Here is a 19,042-nt window from a genome sequence, read left to right on the forward strand (position 1 = left end):
TAAATGAATGAATGAATGAATAAATAAATAAATCACCACATCACCATGAATGAGGGCTTGTTATTAGGTCTGCTCTCTTAGTTTTAGAGGAATGAATCACCAAGGGGATTCTAGAACTGGATAGTTAAATATTTGCAGATGTCAACATAGAACAGACATTTTGAAATTCAGTATTTTCATTAGTATGGGTCATATGTAAAACACTTATCCCTAGTCAGAGGGGAGGTGGAATAATTACACAGGATACTTTGTAACAGTCAGCTGTCAAAATACTTTTCTGCCAATACTATAAGATTATCTCTCATGTTCTTCTCACATGAAACAACTGTTACAAAGTACTGAAAATGGCTCTACTGTATACATGATTTCCAGCCACAAAATCTGCTTTTTCCTTAAAAGTCCGTTATGATAATAGCAAGCAAGAAAACAAAAGGGAGAGAGAACTCTTATGGAATGGAGGAATTCAACCATGTTATATTCAGTCTTATCAGGATGCAGGGTTTTCCCAAATTATTCTTCATACATACATGAAGAATATCATAATGATTAACTAGACATCTTTTCCTTGAGTGCTTTCTCAAAGCTACAATTTATGTAACAGCACTGTAATCATTCCCACTCTCAAAACCCTTCTGTTCACTAGCCTATTGAATACAACAGTAATTGACCACCTTGGTGACTAATTTGCAAAAGCTATTACATTGCTTCTGGCTTCTAGTTTTCTTTATTAATATGGATTTATTTGGTATCCAAATTGTACAAAGCATCGCTACATAATTTGACTTTGCATTTACTGATGTTTTTATTTACCATTTATTAAGTCTATAATGTATAAAGCATATAACATGAATAAGTTATTAATCTGAATTGTGGCTTTGGGTATGTTAGTTTCTCATTTGTCGAATAAAAGTCTACATGAGGGCTTACATCCTTTCCCAAAATTCCAAAATAATATTATTGATAATATCATTATGCACGTTATATTTCCCTGATCTATGGGTGCATTATTGACAGATTTTACACAGAGATATTCTATGTTCATGTGCATGTGTGTGTGTCCTCTATATCTACCTATGATTTACCTCTTTCCCTTCACTAATAAAAATGTTTCAGTGGTAGTGTGAACTATTCTCCTCACTTTCTCAACACAGGCCCATCCCTTTCTCTACTATGGTCTGAGTTTCTTCACTAGTATTTCTCAGAAAATGTTGTTACTAGAGTTGTCAATAACCTGGCTTTCCTCCGTTATCTGGGTTGAGCACAATATGAAATTTTAATTTTATTTATGTCCATTCATCTTGAGTTTTTATCAGAGCATATTTTCCTTTTGTGCCTCGATTCATTTTCTCATTTCCCCTTAAATACCGGGATTTCCTTAGGTTTTTGTCCATTTTATTTGTTTCCTCTTGAGCACTTTTATGTTAGCTATTCAGAATGAAAAATTGCTGCACCCCACTGATGGGTCCAGTTGTGTGCTAATGGTGTACAAAATAACAGGGTAAATGTGGCACTTTTTAAAAAAAATTGTAAAGTATGTAAATTGTTAATGAGTACAAGCCAGTGGTGAAAAATCCCCACCTATGAGCCCCAGCCACCCTGAAGCCAATCCTGGGGGGCAAATCCTATCACTAGGTTCTTTGTTATCCACAGGAATTGGACCAATTAACACCCTCAACAACAGCGTCTGAGAGGGCCTGTTTCCTCATACCATTAGCTAACATGGTAAGCTATGAAGTGTTTTCATCTCTGGCAATCTAATAGGTAAAGATATGGTCTTTTATTTTTGTCTTAACTTGCAATTCTATTAATTGTGAGGTTGAAGATTTTTTCATATACTTAAATAGCTTTTGTATTCCTTATTTTGTGACCTGTCATCTTGACTTTTTACTTCTCCTGGGTTAATGATCTTATTTTTATTAATTTGCAAGAGATTCTGAGGTCAAACTCTAAGATGGGAAATACTGAGAAATGATTTGAGACCAGGTATATTAGAGCACTGGTTACTGGGAAATCAAAAGAAAGGGGTATAGAAAAAGCACAGGACCAGAGGTGTTCATCCCTTCTTAGGAAGAGTGAGGTACCTTCGAGAGGAAACATGAGCTTCTAAGACTTAGTGGTGAAGGGAAAAAAGGAACTGACTGAAGGTAAAGGGCTCTAATGAACGAAGACTGTGACAAAGAATCAGAAGAAATTAAGACTTGTGAAAAAATGTAAAATTTGTTAAAAATACCACCACAACCACCAACATTAACAATAATAAAATCTATGTATCGTAATGGCAGCAAAAGGAGGTGACCTTAAAATATGAAATCAAGTAAGCCATGCAATCTCCCTACCCTACCCACTTCAAAGTGTCTTCTTTTGCTGGTTCGGGGGAAAAAAGGCCAAAAAATGAGAATCGATTCAGCAGCTGAAACCATTGCAGAACACATCTGCACACGTCCAAATCCACACTTGCACAAAGCAGAGGAAAAATTTAACTTGACACTCCAACAAGAATTTTATACTTAAATAAGCATTGCAGAATTGGAATCATAAACTTCTTTTTTTAACTTCAAAGACAAAAGAACAAACAACATGAAGTATGAAACACGAGCTGGTCAAACTCAGGAGAAACGGAATAAATGAGGATTAAATTACAAAGTACCTATGATAGGCAGAATTGCTAAAATGGCCAGTGAAATATGGCCCACTCTAAATCTCAGAACATATGAAAACAATGAGTTACCACTCCTGTCATTATAGTACGTTATGTGGCACCATAACTTAAAATAGGGACTATTATCCTGGATTATCCACATGGGCCCTTAGAAGCATAGAATCTTCTCCAGCTGGTGACAGAAGAGGAAGTCAGAGGTGCGAAAAGCATAAACAGGATTCAATATGCAATCACTGGCTTGAGTATGTAGGAAGACACTTGCCAAAGAATGGGAGCAACTTTTTTTTTTTTTTTTTTTTTTGCAGTATGCTGGCGTCTCACTGTTGTGGTCTCTCCCGTTGCGGAGCACAGGCTCCTGACGCGCAAGCTCAGCGGCCATGGCTCACCAGCCGAGCCGCTCCGCGGCATGTGGTATCTTCCCGGACCGGGGCACAAACCCGTGTCCCCTGCATTTGCAGGCGGACTCTCAACCACTGCGCCACCAGGGAAGCCCAGGAGCAACTTTTAACAGCTGAGAGTGGCCCCTGACAGACAACTGGCAAAAAAAAAAAAAAAAAGGAAATTTAATCCTATAACCACATCTGACTTTGACCAACTACTTGAATGAGCTTACAAGTGGATTGTTCTCCAGATCCTCCAGTTAAGAAGCCTAGCCCAGGCAAATTTGATTTTGGACTTCTGAGACCCTAAACTGACACTGCTCTGTGTTCTGACTTGCAGAACTATGAGGGGGAAAACAAACAACAAAAAAAAACAGGTGTTGTTTTAAGCCACCAAGTTCGTGGTAACTTGTTATAGCAGCAATACAAAACGAATACAGTTCCGGAGGGAGAAGAGGTATATCCACAATTAACATAAGATCATAAAGGATAGAATAGAAAAGAGACACGAAAACAAAGTAATACAAAAAGCTTTAGAAATAATATGATAGAAAAGGCAGCAAGAGGGCTTCCCTGGTGGCGCAGTGGTTGAGAGTCCGCCTGCCGATGCAGGGGACACGGGTTTGTGCCCCGGTCCGGGAAGATCCCACATGCCGCGTGGAGCGGCTGTGCCCGTGAGCCATGGCCGCTGAGCCTGCGCGTCCGGAGCCTGGGCTCCGCAACGGAAGAGGCCACAACAGTCAGAGGCCCACGTACCGCAAAAAAAAAAACAAAAAACAAAAAGGCAGGAAGAGATTATCTGACATACTTATAAGTGAAATCCTTGAAGAGAAAAAAGCAAATCAAAGAAACAGAAGAAACATTTTCAGACAATGATTCAAGAAAACTTTGCTGAAATAAAAGTTCTGAATTTACATATTAAAAAAGTAATAACACTGCCTCGATTCCTAAAAAACATTTTTTGCGTTTACCTTGCACAACTGCACAGACTGGACATGGACGCCTGGCCCGACTCTCCAGTAGGAAGTACAGGTAGGAGAACACGAAATGCAGGCCAAAGGACAGCCCACTGCACAGGCACGCACAGCACGCAGGCGCACGCACAGCACGCAGGCGCACGCACAGCACGCAGGCGCACGGAAGCCCGTCAAACCCCCACGTCGACTTCCGGCTTAGTCAGGATCAAGGACGCAAGGCGAGGCCAGACCTATCTCAGAGGCTGCCGCCCCTATAGATACAGGTATTTTCAGAAACTCACAAGAATTTTGTGTAGCACTTCCTTGGAGGCGGGTTTCTTGGTGTCCGTACTGAAGTTAGGCTGGTAGTTCCACTGTGGAGTTGGGGCAGCTTGCAGAACTACACATCCATATGAAAGACGCGATTTTCACCCGCTTCGTCAATAACAACGTTTTCTCTTCTTTTAGGGCCCCTATTTTGTACCAAAATGCAACAATCTCTAGAAAGAGCTTTGGATCGTGCAGAGTATGTCATTGCAAGTGCCCAACAGAGACCTCCAAAAAGGCAATACTCATCTAATGGGGAAAAGTCTCTGTATGAAAAACTTTATGACATTTATGTTGAAGAATGTGAAAAGGAGCCTGGGGTTACGGAGGAATTAAGAAGCAATGTGAACCTGTTAGAGAAGCTTCTTAGGAGAAAGTCATTGCCGTGTTTGGTGGTCAACCTGTACCCAGGAAACGAGGGCTATTCGCTGATGCTCAAGGGGGAAAATGGATCATCTGCAGAGACCATTCGACTGCCCTATGAAGAAGGGGAATTGCTCGAATACTTGGATGCAGAAGAATTACCTCCTGTTTTGGTGGATTTCCTGGAAAAGTCTCAGGTTAACGTTTTTTATTGTGGGTGTGTCATAGCAGAAATACGGGACTACAGGCAGTCCAGTGACAGGGAACCTCCCCATTACCAAAGCAGGCATATTCTCTTACGTCCCACGATGCAGACTTTAGCCTGTGATGTAGAGGCCATAGCCAGCGATAACCAGAATTGGACCCAGGAGGACAAACTTTTGCTTGAGAGCCAACTGATCTTAGCTACGGCTGAACCACTGTGTCTAGACCCTTCTATATCAGTAGTCTGCACTGAAAACAGACTGCTCTATAACAAACAAAAGATGAACACTCTTCCCATGAAAAGGAACTTCAAGAGGTACTCTATGGCCTCTCTGAATCGGCAGCAGGAGCTGTCTCGTCCCCCTCCTCCTGAGCTAAGAGCCCTGACTTCCTGCAAAAGAATAAGAGGAAGTAAAACAGGTGGGAATTATGGCCTCAAAACTTTTAAAACAGGAAGTTGTGTAGATGTGTGGAAACAGACACCCTGTGACTTGGCTGTACCTTCTGAAGTGGACATGGAGAAATATGCTAAAAGGAAGAAATCTGTCAAATATGATGACTCACAATCAACAGTCTGGCCAACCCATGAGGTACAAGATGGTTCTGTATTTGGGTGTGAAGAGGGCAGTCAGTCCCAGACAACTAAGCTGACCTTGCAGTCGCTTAATGATCCACTTATCTCTGGAAAAAGGAGCTCCCATAAAAAAGTCAGACGTGAGAGACAGCTGTCTCCCCCGCAATCCTCCACAGATGAACATTTCTATAGTTTCGTGCCAGGGCCAAAGACTGATGTGGGGAGGGTGGTCAGTCAGTCCAAGGAATTGGTCCAAAAGAGCGCCCAGTGTCCAGTGCAGGTATCACACAGCTCCAGTGACTCAGCTGGTCTCAGGCAACCTTCTCCAGGGAAAGCACCAGAACAGCCTAAGACTGGGTCAGTTCAGTCTTCAGTGCCAGACAAGGGAGCCAAACATCCACCTCCACCCATCACACTTCCCTTGAAATCAGGAAGGAGCTCCAGTGGTGACAGTTTCACTTCACAGCAGGCAAGCAGCTCTCATAAATCTCCATCTCCTGCTTCTGCTCCTAAGCCACCAAGTCCTTCCCAGAAATTCTCTGCGGAGGTGAATCGAGTTAGCTTGCTTCCTGCCACGGCCCTGTCCACTGCGGGCTCATCACAAAGGACCCAAGTTTTGGCCATATCATCTGGCCTGAATATCATTGGAGTGGTGTACGCTGGTCAAGGATGCCAGGCCTCGGGGAGAGGCTCCAAGCCCATGCAGGACTCTACCACCAGGGCCACAGCTCCTGCAGGAATCATGTTCCATCAACTGCCCACGTGGATCAAGCCTGGCCCCCTGCCCACAGGGATCAGACCTGGCCACCTGTCTACAGGGAGCAAGCCCAGCCCCTTGCCTGGAGGAATCGAGCTTGACCACCAACCAACAGGGATCAAGCCTGGCCCCCTACCCACAGGGATCAGACCTGGCCACCTGTCTACAGGGAGTAAGCCCGGCCTCCCGCCTGGAGGAATCACTCTTGGCCACCAACCAACAGGGATCAAGCCTGACCCCCTGCCCACAGGGATCAGACCTGGCCACCTGTCTACAGGGAGCAAGCCCGGCCTCCTGCCTGGAGGAATCACTCTTGGCCACCAACCAACAGGGATCAAGCCTGGCCCCCTACCCACAGGGATCAGACCTGGCCACCTGTCTACAGGGAGCAAGCCCAGCCCCTTGCCTGGAGGAATCGAGCTTGACCACCAACCAACAGGAATCAAGCCTGGCCCCCTACCCACAGGGATCAGACCTGGCCACCTGTCTACAGGGATCAAGCCTAGCCCCCTGCCTGGAGGAATCACTCTTGGCCACCAACCAACAGGAATCAAGCCTGGCCCCCTACCCACAGGGATCAGACCTGGCCACCTGTCTACAGGGAGTAAGCCCGGCCTCCTGCCTGGAGGAATCACTCTTGGCCACCAACCAACAGGGATCAAGCCTGACCCCCTGCCCACAGGGATCAGACCTGGCCACCTGTCTACAGGGAGCAAGCCCGGCCTCCTGCCTGGAGGAATCACTCTTGGCCACCAACCAACAGGGATCAAGCCTGGCCCCCTACCCACAGGGATCAGACCTGGCCACCTGTCTACAGGGAGCAAGCCCAGCCCCTTGCCTGGAGGAATCGAGCTTGACCACCAACCAACAGGAATCAAGCCTGGCCCCCTACCCACAGGCATCACACCTTGCCACCTGTCGACAGGGATCAAGCCTAGCCCCCTGCCTGGAGAAATCACTCTTGGCCACCAACCAACAGGAATCAAGCCTGACGCCCTGCCCACAGGGATCAGACCTGGCCACCTGTCTACAGAAAGCAAGCCCAGCCCCTTGCCCGGAGGAATCAGGCCTGACCACCAACCAACAGGGATCAAGCCCAGCCCCCTGTCTACAGGGATCAAGCCTAGCCCCCTGCCTGGAGGAATCACTCTTGGCCACCAACCAACAGGAATCAAGCCTGGCCTCCTACCCACAGGGATCAGACCTGGCCACCTGTCTACAGGGAGCAAGCCCGGCCTCCTGCCTGGAGGAATCACTCTTGGCCACCAACCAACAGGGATCAAGCCTGACCCCCTGCCCACAGGGATCAGACCTGGCCACCTGTCTACAGGGAGCAAGCCCGGCCTCCTGCCTGGAGGAATCACTCTTGGCCACCAACCAACAGGGATCAAGCCTGGCCCCCTACCCACAGGGATCAGACCTGGCCACCTGTCTACAGGGAGCAAGCCCGGCCTCCTGCCTGGAGGAATCACTCTTGGCCACCAACCAACAGGAATCAAGCCTGGCCCCCTACCCACAGGGATCACACCTTGCCACCTGTCGACAGGGATCAAGCCTAGCCCCCTGCCTGGAGAAATCACTCTTGGCCACCAACCAACAGGAATCAAGCCTGACGCCCTGCCCACAGGGATCAGACCTGGCCACCTGTCTACAGAAAGCAAGCCCAGCCCCTTGCCCAGAGGAATCAGGCTTGACCACCAACCAACAGGGATCAAGCCCAGCCCCCTGTCTACAGGGATCAAGCCTAGCCCCCTGCCTGGAGGAATCACTCTTGGCCACCAACCAACAAGGATCAAGACTGGCCAGCAGCCTGCAGGCGCTCAGCCACCAAATGTGCTGCTTGCTGCACCACCGGCTCCTTCTCAAGGATGTGTTCAATTTATTGTTAAAAATGCTCCCAGTCTCAGGCCCTTAGCTCTACTCCAGCTTCCACCAAGCTTACTCATTTTGAACACCCAGCAGCAGTGCTTCTGCCACCCGATTCCACAGCAACAACTTCAACAACCCGCAACTTCACATCCTCAGCAGCCAGTGCCACAGGCTCCTGCACAAAGTTCGGTCAGTCAGAGAACGGACTTACCTGCTCAGCAAGCGACGGCCATTAACCTCAATAAAGTGGAGGGTTTTCTGCAGCCCCAGGTAGATGTGTTGTCTCAGCTAGGCTCTGCCCAGAGCCACCCAGGGCCAAACCTCCCTCAGCAGGGATCTCAGCTCTCCTCTGCCTTGCAGCTGCAGCCACAGCCTCAGCCAATACAGTTCAGAACCTTGCAGCCCTTAGTGGCTGTGACAAGAGTAACAGCCCAGACAGCTCAGCCCCTTCCACCTAGTGAGCATACAGCAAGCCAGTCAGAAGGTAAAATGAAGAGAAGCAGACCAACCCCTCCAAAGCCCTGAGTCTTGCATTACTTTTTAATCTTTTTTAAAACAACACAAGAGTATTGGATCAAAGGGTTTCTAAGTTTTCACTCCATTTTGGTGTTTAATGTCTCAGTATTTTACATTGGCAGGTGTACAAATTACACAAAAGCACAACTCTATGCGTTTTTTTTTTTTTTAATGGAAATGATTTACTGAAAAACAAAAAATGGGCTATGGTGCTAACCACCATGTCAGAATCCCACCTCTGCAATTTACTGACCTCAAGCCTATTGCCTGACTTCTCTGAATCTCCATTTCCTTGTTTATAAACCTGTAAATAGTTATATCTACTTCTTAAGTTTATTGTCAGGGTTAATGTAAGATATATTAAATATTGAAATTCAAGTTAACTTTAAATTAATAAAATATTAAATATTTGAAAGAAATAAGCATAAGTACTTAAGCTGAAAATAAACTATCATAATAATATTAGTGCAAATGATAGTTTTGTTACGTTATATAAAAGTCAACTTTATGATCAATGGCAAATATGCCATAGATGTTTAATTCCTCAAAAAAAAAACCCACACACCAGACTTAAAAATAAGCAAAAATAGGGGCTTCCCTGGTGGCGCAGTGGTTGAGAATCTGCCTGCCAATGAAGGGGACACGGGTTCGAGCCCTGGTCTGGGAAGATCCCACATGCCACGGGGCAACTGGGCCCATGACCCACAACTACTGAGCCTGCGCGTCTGGAGTCTGTGCTCCGCAACGAGAGGCCGCGACAGTGAGAGGCCCGCGCACCGCGATGAAGAGTGGCCCCCGTTCGCTGCAACTAGAGAAAGCCCTCGCACAAAAATGAAGACTCAACACAACCAAAAATAAATAAATAAAAATAAATAAATAAGCAAAAAAATATATATTTATATATGCATTTCTTAGGTTTTCAAATTAAATATATGTAATTAAATATTATATATTCCTTAGGTTTTCAAATTATATCTTTATTATTATATATTATCATATGTTTATTCTTTAGGTTCCTTATATTTATATATTCCTTATTTCTTTTTTTAAAAATTTATTTGTTTAGTTATTTATCTATTTATTTATTTTTGGCTGCTTTGGGTCTTCGTTGCTGAGTGCGGGCTCTCTCTAGTTCCAGTGAATGGGGGCCACTCCTCGCTGTGGTGCATGGGCTTCTCATTGTGGTGGCTTCTCTTGCTGCAGAGCATGGGCTCTAGGCACACGGGCTTCAGTAGTTGTGGCACGAGGGCCCGGTTGCTCCGTGGCATGTGGGATACTCCCGGACCAGGGCTACCCATGTCCCCTGCATTGGCAGGCAGATTCTTAACTGCTGCGCCATCAGGGAAGCCCTCCTTATTTCTTATAGTTGTATATTTCTTAGGTTTTCAAATTACCTATAAATAATTAAATATATTATTATATATTCCTTAGGTTTTCAAATTATACATATAGGTAAAGATTTTAATCCTTTCTTAATAAACAGTAGCTTTTTACTCTAACTAGATGCACTACATGGTGAGTTCTCTCTCTGTCTGATAAATCTAAATGAATTAGGCATTTGTAATTCGTTCTTCAGTAATTGAGGGACGATTTGGATATATAACTCAATATCATTTGCCAGACAATATTCTTCAAATGTATTATTCATGTGGTGCTTATTATTTTGCAAACACTTCATAGTATACAAATGCACCTGCTGTCTGCCATTCATCTTGCTCCTCTATTCTGTCTCAATTATTTTGTCTCCATCAGACAGGATAATAATCACAAGAGAGACAGGGTAAAAGTTTCTTGACTTGTAACAGATGAGTGAATAAAAAATAAGTTTAGATAAACTGAAAAAAATGACAACAGGGAATTATAGGGGAAAGAATGAATAATTGTGATATGAAGATATCTTTAAATATATATGCTAATTGAAAAAATTATTTCTGTAGCTCCTAAACAATATATTTTAGGATAACAATGTAAGGTAAGAAACTAAATGACTAGTTCAAACACCCTCCCCCAAAAAACCCTGAGTAAATTCATACATGTGGAAAATACTTTTAAAATATTTTATATGTAAGTGTAAAGATTTATATCACTCAAAAATATCATCTTCCTGATTTTCTGGAAGGTTGCTTGAAAAGAATGGAATATTTGAAAATATCAGAAAAATATATTTGTTAACAGTTATTTTTGTTGAAAGACTTAATTTTATTGTAATGATATTTGCTATCTGAGACATCCCCTTGGATGACCGGTAAACATCTTTCATTTAACATGTCCAAATATGATGACATTCATCTTTTTCCTGATCCTATTAGAACCTTTACTGTTTGGTGTTAGAATAATTCACAAAGTAACTGAATTAATTACCAAGTAATTTTAAATAACTTAAAAAATAGAAAATCTATCTGCATACCCTTCTTATCCCTAACTGTTTCTACTCTAACTTTGAGGGATGCCTAGAGAAATTCTCAGGCTTCCTTCTTAATAGCTGAACAATCACCCACCTTGAATGAGTCCTGACACTAGCAAATGGATTAATGATAAAATATTTTCATCTGTGACATTTCTGACCAAGTCACACTCCTTTGCTTAATATCCTTCCCTGAATCTGCACACTCTGTGGAATCAAATTCAAACTATTTTGTTTAGCTATACAAGGTCTTTTTAGACCAGGATTTGTCTTGTATCTCTTTCCCAATCTCCTACCACTTCCCCATTCACATCTGTGGCTTTGGCAGTACTTAACACTTGGTGCTCCCAATGTGCCGTGTTCATCCTCACCTCCATGTGTTGGTGGAGACCCTCAAGCAGGAACTCCTTCCCATTCTCTGCTCATAGCTTAGTACTCAGCCTAAGTACCACCAATCTGGAACTGGGTCTACTTCCATATCATCCTTTATTACAGCACAGTTCAAACGATTTCACAGGATTATTTGTGAATCAAATATGGTAGTAAATATTAAAAAAGAATTGAAAAGGTAAATTAATATAAACATCCTTTTCAAATTTTTGTTTATTTTTTCAAACATAGATTGTATGACTTTGCATTTACTTATATAGCATTAGTACTTTTACTTGAATGGTTAAAATTTTACTATATATAATTATAATCATATGTAATGTACATTTATATTCTCTAACTCTGTGTTGAATGTCACAATTGTCTTTTTAAAACATCAGAAGAATACTAAATGAGAATTATTACTTATTTAAATATAATTTAACTTTAAACAGAGATTATGATGATAAGAAATAAGAAAATTAAATAAAGCTTTTTTTTGTTTTCTTGGATTTGAACCAAGAAAATATTCCTGAATTCACAATTCAGTCATAGGTCATTCTGACGAACTATAACATATGTTTCCTTCTACAAAATTCCAAGGCTAAACTAAGGAACAAGAAGAAGACAAACCAGTAAGATACTCCTTTTTATTTCAAATCACCTCATTTTTGGTGCATTTATGTTTCTTAGAAGTTTTGAATTCTGGGCATATACCAATGTATGCAAATAAGACAATGTCCTCCTGTCTTTGCTTCCCTGTTATTGTCACGTGATAACAGCCTGATAGTCTTATTAGATGTTTGGGATGACAGGACTTAAAAACGATGTGGTGGGAAAATGGGGAGTTGTTCAGTAAGTAGTTTCAGTTTTGTAAGATGAAAAAGTTATAGAAATTTGTTGTACAGCAATGTGAATATACCTAACACTACAGAACTTATACTTAAAAATGGTTAAGGTGATAAATTTTATGTTTCATGTTTTTTACCACAATTAAAAATTTAAAACAACAATAAAACTGTGGCATACAAAATACTTCATTTTCAGGGTCCTTAGGGGAACCTCAGTCACCTATGGGTTCACAGCCCTGTTGTTAAAAGCACAAACCTCTGAAGCCAGCCAGTTTTAATTTCAAAACATGGCTTTGCCACTTACTAGTTGTGGGGCCATAGGTAAGTCACCTAACTTCTCTGTGCTTCAATTTTTCCATCTGCAAAATGGAGATATTTCATAGGACCCTTTTCACACAGTTGTTATAAGTATTAAAGAAGATAATATTTGTAAGCTGCTGAGACATTCCACAAAGTAAATTATCCAGAATGACTGAAATGGAGGAGTTATTCTCACCAAATTTAGAGGATATGTTTCAGATGATCTAACAATATAGGCTATCTGGCAAATGTGAAATCCCTCTGATGAGCAATGGGGGCCACCTGGAAGTGGTGCTAATTCTCCAATGCAAATGAGTGAGATCAGCATTATCGCTGATTTATCAAATGATGTGGTTATCAGTTTTCTGACGCTGTGGACACAGCCAACAAATGGTAGTTGCTAATGCAAGCCCCAAATCAAACATCCCAACAGGAGACCTTCTGAATTGCAAATTAAGTTGCCTCACCCATGCCCCACTCCACATAGCCTGCTTCAGTGTAGGTGGCTGAGGACTTTATGTATTTAATGACTGATGATTCACCTATAAAGAGAGGGAGGAGGCCAGTGACCACCCAGTGTTTCAGAGTGGAAAGAAGCCTGTGGGTACAACTGTAGGCACCAATCAAAACCAGTAGTGCCCAACTCCTCACCTAAAATGCTTAACAGTAACTACGATGGGGTTGCCATACTTCGCATTCATTCATTCACAAATATTTATTGAGCACCTATAACAGGACAGACGATGTCAAAGCCCTAAAGACACAGCAATAAATGAGACAATGCCTTTCAAAAGCTTACAGCCTAGTACATTAAGAACAAGTAAATATTAATAGAGAAAACTCTAGCTTGGCTTTCAAATCGGATTGATCAAGCACAATTCCTGCATTAACCTTCTAATTTTTAAAATTATATTTCAAGACTCTATGGCATTCAATGGTAATTTTAAGAAACTTTGCCAATTAGGATTTAAAATGGAAATAGCAAAAGACTTCCAGATGTAGTGTTGACATAATATCACTTTTTTATCACTTGCCCTCATTTCAGCTTAATAAGCTCTCTTGGCTCTCATCTTTCAGTGTTTAATCCAAAGCAATTAAACTGATGTGCAAATGCCATCTCCATTGCTTTAAGAGTGACACGTATCACAATTTCATTATGATAGGCAACTGGAATGTTTGTAGAATGATCAGCTCATTTTTATTTTTAAAAATGTGCTTTTCTTGCAAGGTATGCTTGTAAATAAAATGTCCACACACACATATTTTACTTGATAAATAACATGTAGATAATATTTGTCTTGTATACTGAACACAAAGTCCATACCATGTGGTATTTCTATTTAAAAGCCTGCTATTCTTTTGCTTAGTCTCTACAGAAATGAATATTTTAGCTAATGAATTATAGTTGCAAAAAGTACAGGATAAGCAGAAAATGAACAAAGTGTGTGTGTGTGTGTGTGTGTGTGTGTGTATTGTTTAAGGTAGTCTTTTACGATTCAGTTCTAATTAGGGAATGAGAAGGTTATAGTGCAAATTCCAAATACACTTTATTAGATTCAATTAGTTAAGTATGCGTGGTATTAATAGTCCCAGTTCTTCACTCCTGCCTGTACCCATACCCTTGAACCTGTAACCTCCACTCTGAGTCTGAGTCCACCATGTAACTTGCTTGGGCCAATGGGATCTTAGAAGTAATGAAGCAGGGGCTTAAATCAGTACTTACACATCTCTTCTTCCTTTGTTGCACTTCTCCTGTTGACATGAGAACACACCTGAGCTAGCCTCTGGAGGATGAAAGTCTCACAGAGTTAGATTCTAGCCACCCCAGTTATTCCATCTGAGGCCATCCTAAATCAGACAACAAGTAGCTGACTTCTAGAGAGGAAGTCAGCCGTAGCTGGCTAGGTTTAGGACATAGTATACTTTGTCATCTCTGAGAGTCATATTTTTATCATCATCAGTTGGAACAAATGCATTATGTTGGATGGTACATATCACTGTCTTAAGAAGGAACAGATTTTCCATTAAGCATTATTGATATATATTCAATAACACCCTTAAATACTCAATAGGCTTTAGAAACATACTCTATTAAGAAGAAAGATGTATCAGAATTTGAGCATTTCTTAAAAGGAAACATTTTTCAATTAAAGGCCTTAGTCTAGTAGCTGAAAAAATATTTGACAGACAAATTAATATTCATAATTCAATAAATATTTATTGAGAAACTATGTGTTACTCATTGCCCAAAGTTCTGAGATACAAAATAGGATTAGCCTTTGGACTTTAAGTGTTATGCTTGGTAAACTCAAATTTTAAAAATCCTAATTCAGCCAAATACTATAAACAACAACAACACAAAAATGAGCATTACAAAATTTGTTTTGACAGAAATAATTTTAAAATATTCAATTTGTATTTATGCCCAAAAAGGAAACAAAAATATAAAAGAGTGAAATATGTGAGCTATAATTAATCTGAACTTTATTTTATTTTAATTCTGACTCCTATAATTATTTTGTGACTAATCTACTCCATGGGTAACCCAAGACTTACATGGCTAAGAAACATTTAAGTGACTCTAAAAACCTGCAGTTTTAGCATGATCCTAAGACACACAGTTGTCCAATTTACCAAACCTTAAATCACAGAAACGCTTATCTCCCATTTAGAGTATGGGGCTAAGGTGAGGTTGATAGGGTTTAAGTCCAATCTCCAACATTTATTCGCTGCCTGACCTCAGGTCAGTTATTTAAACTCTTTAACGTATTACTATAAACATTTTTGAAATTCCAGAGTTGAACTACACTGAATATGACCTTTTAATGTTGGAATTATTACTAGCTAACAGATATAGTTTTGTTCCCACTGATTCTATAGCTCCATGACATACTTTCTTACCTATAATAAGAATCTAAAATGAAAAAAAACAATTTTAGCCCATTAGCTTAACGGTTTACCTCACACACTCCTTTTGACTTTGATCATCACACCTAAATTTACAAACAAAAATTTTTCTGACACCCAAAAAGAAATAAATAATTATGTTGGGGTGATAGCTTTATGCTACAAATGTTTCCCGGTTGTAATCACTGGAGTACATGAAAAAGAAAAGTATCTTTAAAAAATGTATCTGACAAAGCTAACTAAATTGTTGGAATACAGATTGCTATTTATGATTATATTGTCTACTTCTTACATTCTTCCTAGAATTCTTCACACATTGTATGCATCCCTTGGGTTCTTCTCATAGCATTAGATATAAGATACACAAATTATTAAATACAGTTACTGGGTTAATAATGATTTTCTAAATCCCAAACTCTGCACAATCATTAAAGTTATAATCATCATCATGACTTATCTTTTAAAGAAGTGTGGCACTGTGGAAAAATTAATTCATTGTTTATTAGAAGCACTGAGATTGAGCACCATCTATATCAGTGTGCTGATTGATTTGGCAAGTCTCACTCCTCTGAGCCTCTTTGCTCTCATGTATAAAAAGTGAATAACAATATCTGACCTAACTCATAGGCTTGACATGAGGATCACAGTTAAAATGCACATGAAAATAAATAAAAGTGGAAGACATTCATAAACAATAAAGTTACACATTACTAATTTTCTATGAGTCTCAGTTTCACTTATAAAATAGCAATAATAATTTCTAGCTCACAGGATTTTCTGAGGATTCAATAGAAAAATACTTAACATGCAAAACACCATAATGCCAGAGACAGAGGAGTAGCTCAATAAATAATGGTGGTTGTACAACTTTAAACATTTAAAACAACTTAGAAATTTGGAGATAAAGTATTATTTACATATATTATACTCCATAATATAATCACATATTATACCCTTTTTCATTTGTACTATAACAAACTGTTCCGAATGAGAAAGAATAGCTGGAGAAAAAAAAAAATCTGACATGAGAATAATACGGTGAGACTTTCTCAGATTCTTAGACGTTCTCTGATTCTTTCTATTATCTCCAGATGAAAAAAAATTATAAAGTATCAGACGTCATATTATTAACTTTCCATTTCTCTGTTGTTTCTAGGTATTGGTTTGATGAGTAAATGTACCAAAAATATTCTTTTGAGGCCAAAAGATCCTTTGTTATAGATAATATCTGACAAGTAGTTCTAGGAAAAGAGAAGACTACACAACAGCCCTGATTCATGTGGTCAATACTCAAATATTCATTAATTGATTTCTTCAAAATCTGAATACAGGTTAGAATTCTCCAAGATTAACATGGGCTCCTGTGCGTCTAATTCCTCCATCATTCCTTCCTGTCTAACCTCTTTTAATCAGTTTAAATCCCATAACTCCTTCCTGGCTTCATTTAATTCCCTGACAATCTAAATCTAAATCTAAATCTAAATCAATCATCTCAATACCCATGAGTTTCTCACTACATCTTTTTATTTCACCCAATTTTCCAAGTCCTGACTCCTTCTTCAAAGTCATGAATTCATTCTTAAATCACACAACCAAACCATCCAGACGTTTTATTTAAAGATTATTTTTTGTAAAATCCCTATCATATTAATGAGAGTACTATTTCAAGGTGCTTAAGATTGATAGAAATTGTCCAAAGGAGAAAATTAAGTTAAAATGTAGATTAGAAATAAAGCTGACAGCAGCAAGAAAGCAAGGTCAGAGAATGAGAATTATGTCCTAGAAATCTGAAATGTTAAATAGAAAATCTGGTTGAGAAAAGCCCTATATAAGAAAGAGTGGGGAAGTTCTATTTCTAGTAATATGGCAAACTAGGTTATTTGGACCAAGAAATGAAAATAAGTAAAAATACTAGATTCTTTCCCTCAAAATGAAATAGTTCATAAGGATGCTAGGCCAAAATCTAAGTAAAACCAGAGCTCAAAGAATTAAGTGGCCCACTGAAGACATTTTCCTGGGGGCATTACTGAACTCAGTAATCTCAGTAACCACAATCTTGGTTTAATGGTGGCACAGGTCTGATAGCATAGGGATTGGGGGTTTAATCAAATCTCAAATTGGAGAGAACCCTCATCCAGTAAAGCTAAGGCCTACAATCATTAAGAAAATGATGAAACATTAACTATACTTGACCCTCTCCAACGTCTTACACATCCTTAAGGTAGATCTATAGCACAAATTCATATTACTTACATAGTTCCCCCAAAAACCTCAAGCTATGAATTTCATTTAATTTATAGTGATCCCAGAGTGATCACACCTTAGGCACTTGCCAAGGCAAATGGAAATCCTTTCCAGAAGAGTTCCCCTTCATCCTAGGCCTCAGAGAATCCCCCAAAATAATATTCTAAGGAAAATGATCAGCTCGTTGAAAAAACAGACAAACTAAAACCAACTAAGCACAAAGGGGAAATAAAGTGCCTTGAGCAAGAATCATGAGAAAGAATAAAGAGAAGCTATCTCTCCACTCTCTGTAGTGAAACTACAGATTTAAAGTTACCAACCAGCCATTTTAAAACAAAGAAATAAAAGACAAACATAAGCATATATAGATATTTCTGTATCTGTCTATAAAAATTACCTAATTTAAAATAAGACAACTCTTAGAACTTCTAGAAAAGAAAATATAATAAATAAAATTAAAATCTCAAGGGATAGGTTTAATACCACATTAATTACAGCTGATGAGAAAATAGAAGTGAAACATACATGCAGTGATGGAGAGGGGGGCAGTCACTGAAACAGGGGAGTACCCACCACCATCTCCCAAATATCCTTCTTTACTCAGGGTTAGCCATGACAAATTGGTAGTGGAATACTCTTTATAAATGGGAAGGTTCTTGAGGGTCACAGATGATGCTAGGTCAGCTTTGGTAGTAGTACAGATGTAAGAACACCAAGGCCACATATTTCTAGATTGCATCCTTGGCCTTGATCATCCTTAAAATGAATGTTTTGCTGCTTATATAAAGGATAGGAAGAAGGTAGAGCAAATCAAAATCTACTTTTAGAAAAATCAAAAACAAAACAGATGCTCGCCATATATACGTTAGAAGTTTCTTCCCAAGTATTTAATTATACAGTTTTCTTTTCAATATGAAAATGAATTTAAATAGCATAAAAAGTGATTTTTCTAAACTGTAATCAGACTTTCAGAGAAAAATAACAGCCAAGCACTTATTGTGTACCCAACAAGGCACCAAGTGTTTTATGCATATCATCTTCTCAACCTTCACAATATCCTAGAAAGAAGAAATTCATATCCTCCTTTGACACTTAAGGAAACAGATTCTGAGGAGAAATAAATTGAAAATGATGGAACAGGATTTGAACTCAGATCTGCTGATTTAATAGCTCAGGCTCTTAACTAAAAACAGTGTTATTTTATATAAAAATAAATTCAGGTTAAAAGAGCAGTGTCATTTTATTTTAAAAAGCACTTTTTACATCTATACCACTTCAATGACATTTCCCCCAAATTCCTTCTCTAACTCTGACAACTTACTATCAAACTAGAAGAACCCTGCTAGGTAAAAGGATATCCTG

At 39.8% G+C, this 19,042-nt stretch overlaps 2 protein-coding genes across 2 annotated transcripts in view; one reads left to right on the forward strand and one right to left on the reverse strand.

Annotated features, from left to right (window-relative positions):
* IL1RAPL1 (interleukin 1 receptor accessory protein like 1) overlaps positions 1-19,042 on the reverse strand; it is a 651,888-nt gene that overhangs the window by 579,817 nt on the left and 53,029 nt on the right. The gene's annotated exons all lie outside the window — the stretch shown is intronic.
* On the forward strand, positions 4,484-8,614 carry LOC132513985 (transcription factor SPT20 homolog). The gene is made up of 2 exons (XM_060138618.1): positions 4,484-6,207; positions 8,011-8,614. Exons 1-2 carry the CDS (start codon positions 4,484-4,486, stop codon positions 8,612-8,614), a joined length of 2,328 nt encoding a protein of 775 aa, XP_059994601.1.

This window comes from Lagenorhynchus albirostris, chromosome X (assembly GCF_949774975.1).
Source record: "Lagenorhynchus albirostris chromosome X, mLagAlb1.1, whole genome shotgun sequence".
NCBI lineage: Eukaryota > Metazoa > Chordata > Mammalia > Artiodactyla > Delphinidae > Lagenorhynchus > Lagenorhynchus albirostris.

What these genes read in the sequence shown, in the direction of transcription:
- LOC132513985 (XM_060138618.1), top strand. Translation starts at nt 4,484, where the DNA reads ATGCAACAATCTCTAGAAAGAGCTTTGGATCGTGCAGAGTATGTCATT. An exon ending in ACAGCTCCTGCAGGAATCAT is followed by an intron (nt 6,208 to 8,010) that starts GTTCCATCAACT and finishes CCAACCAACAAG; the next exon opens with GATCAAGACTGGCCAGCAGC.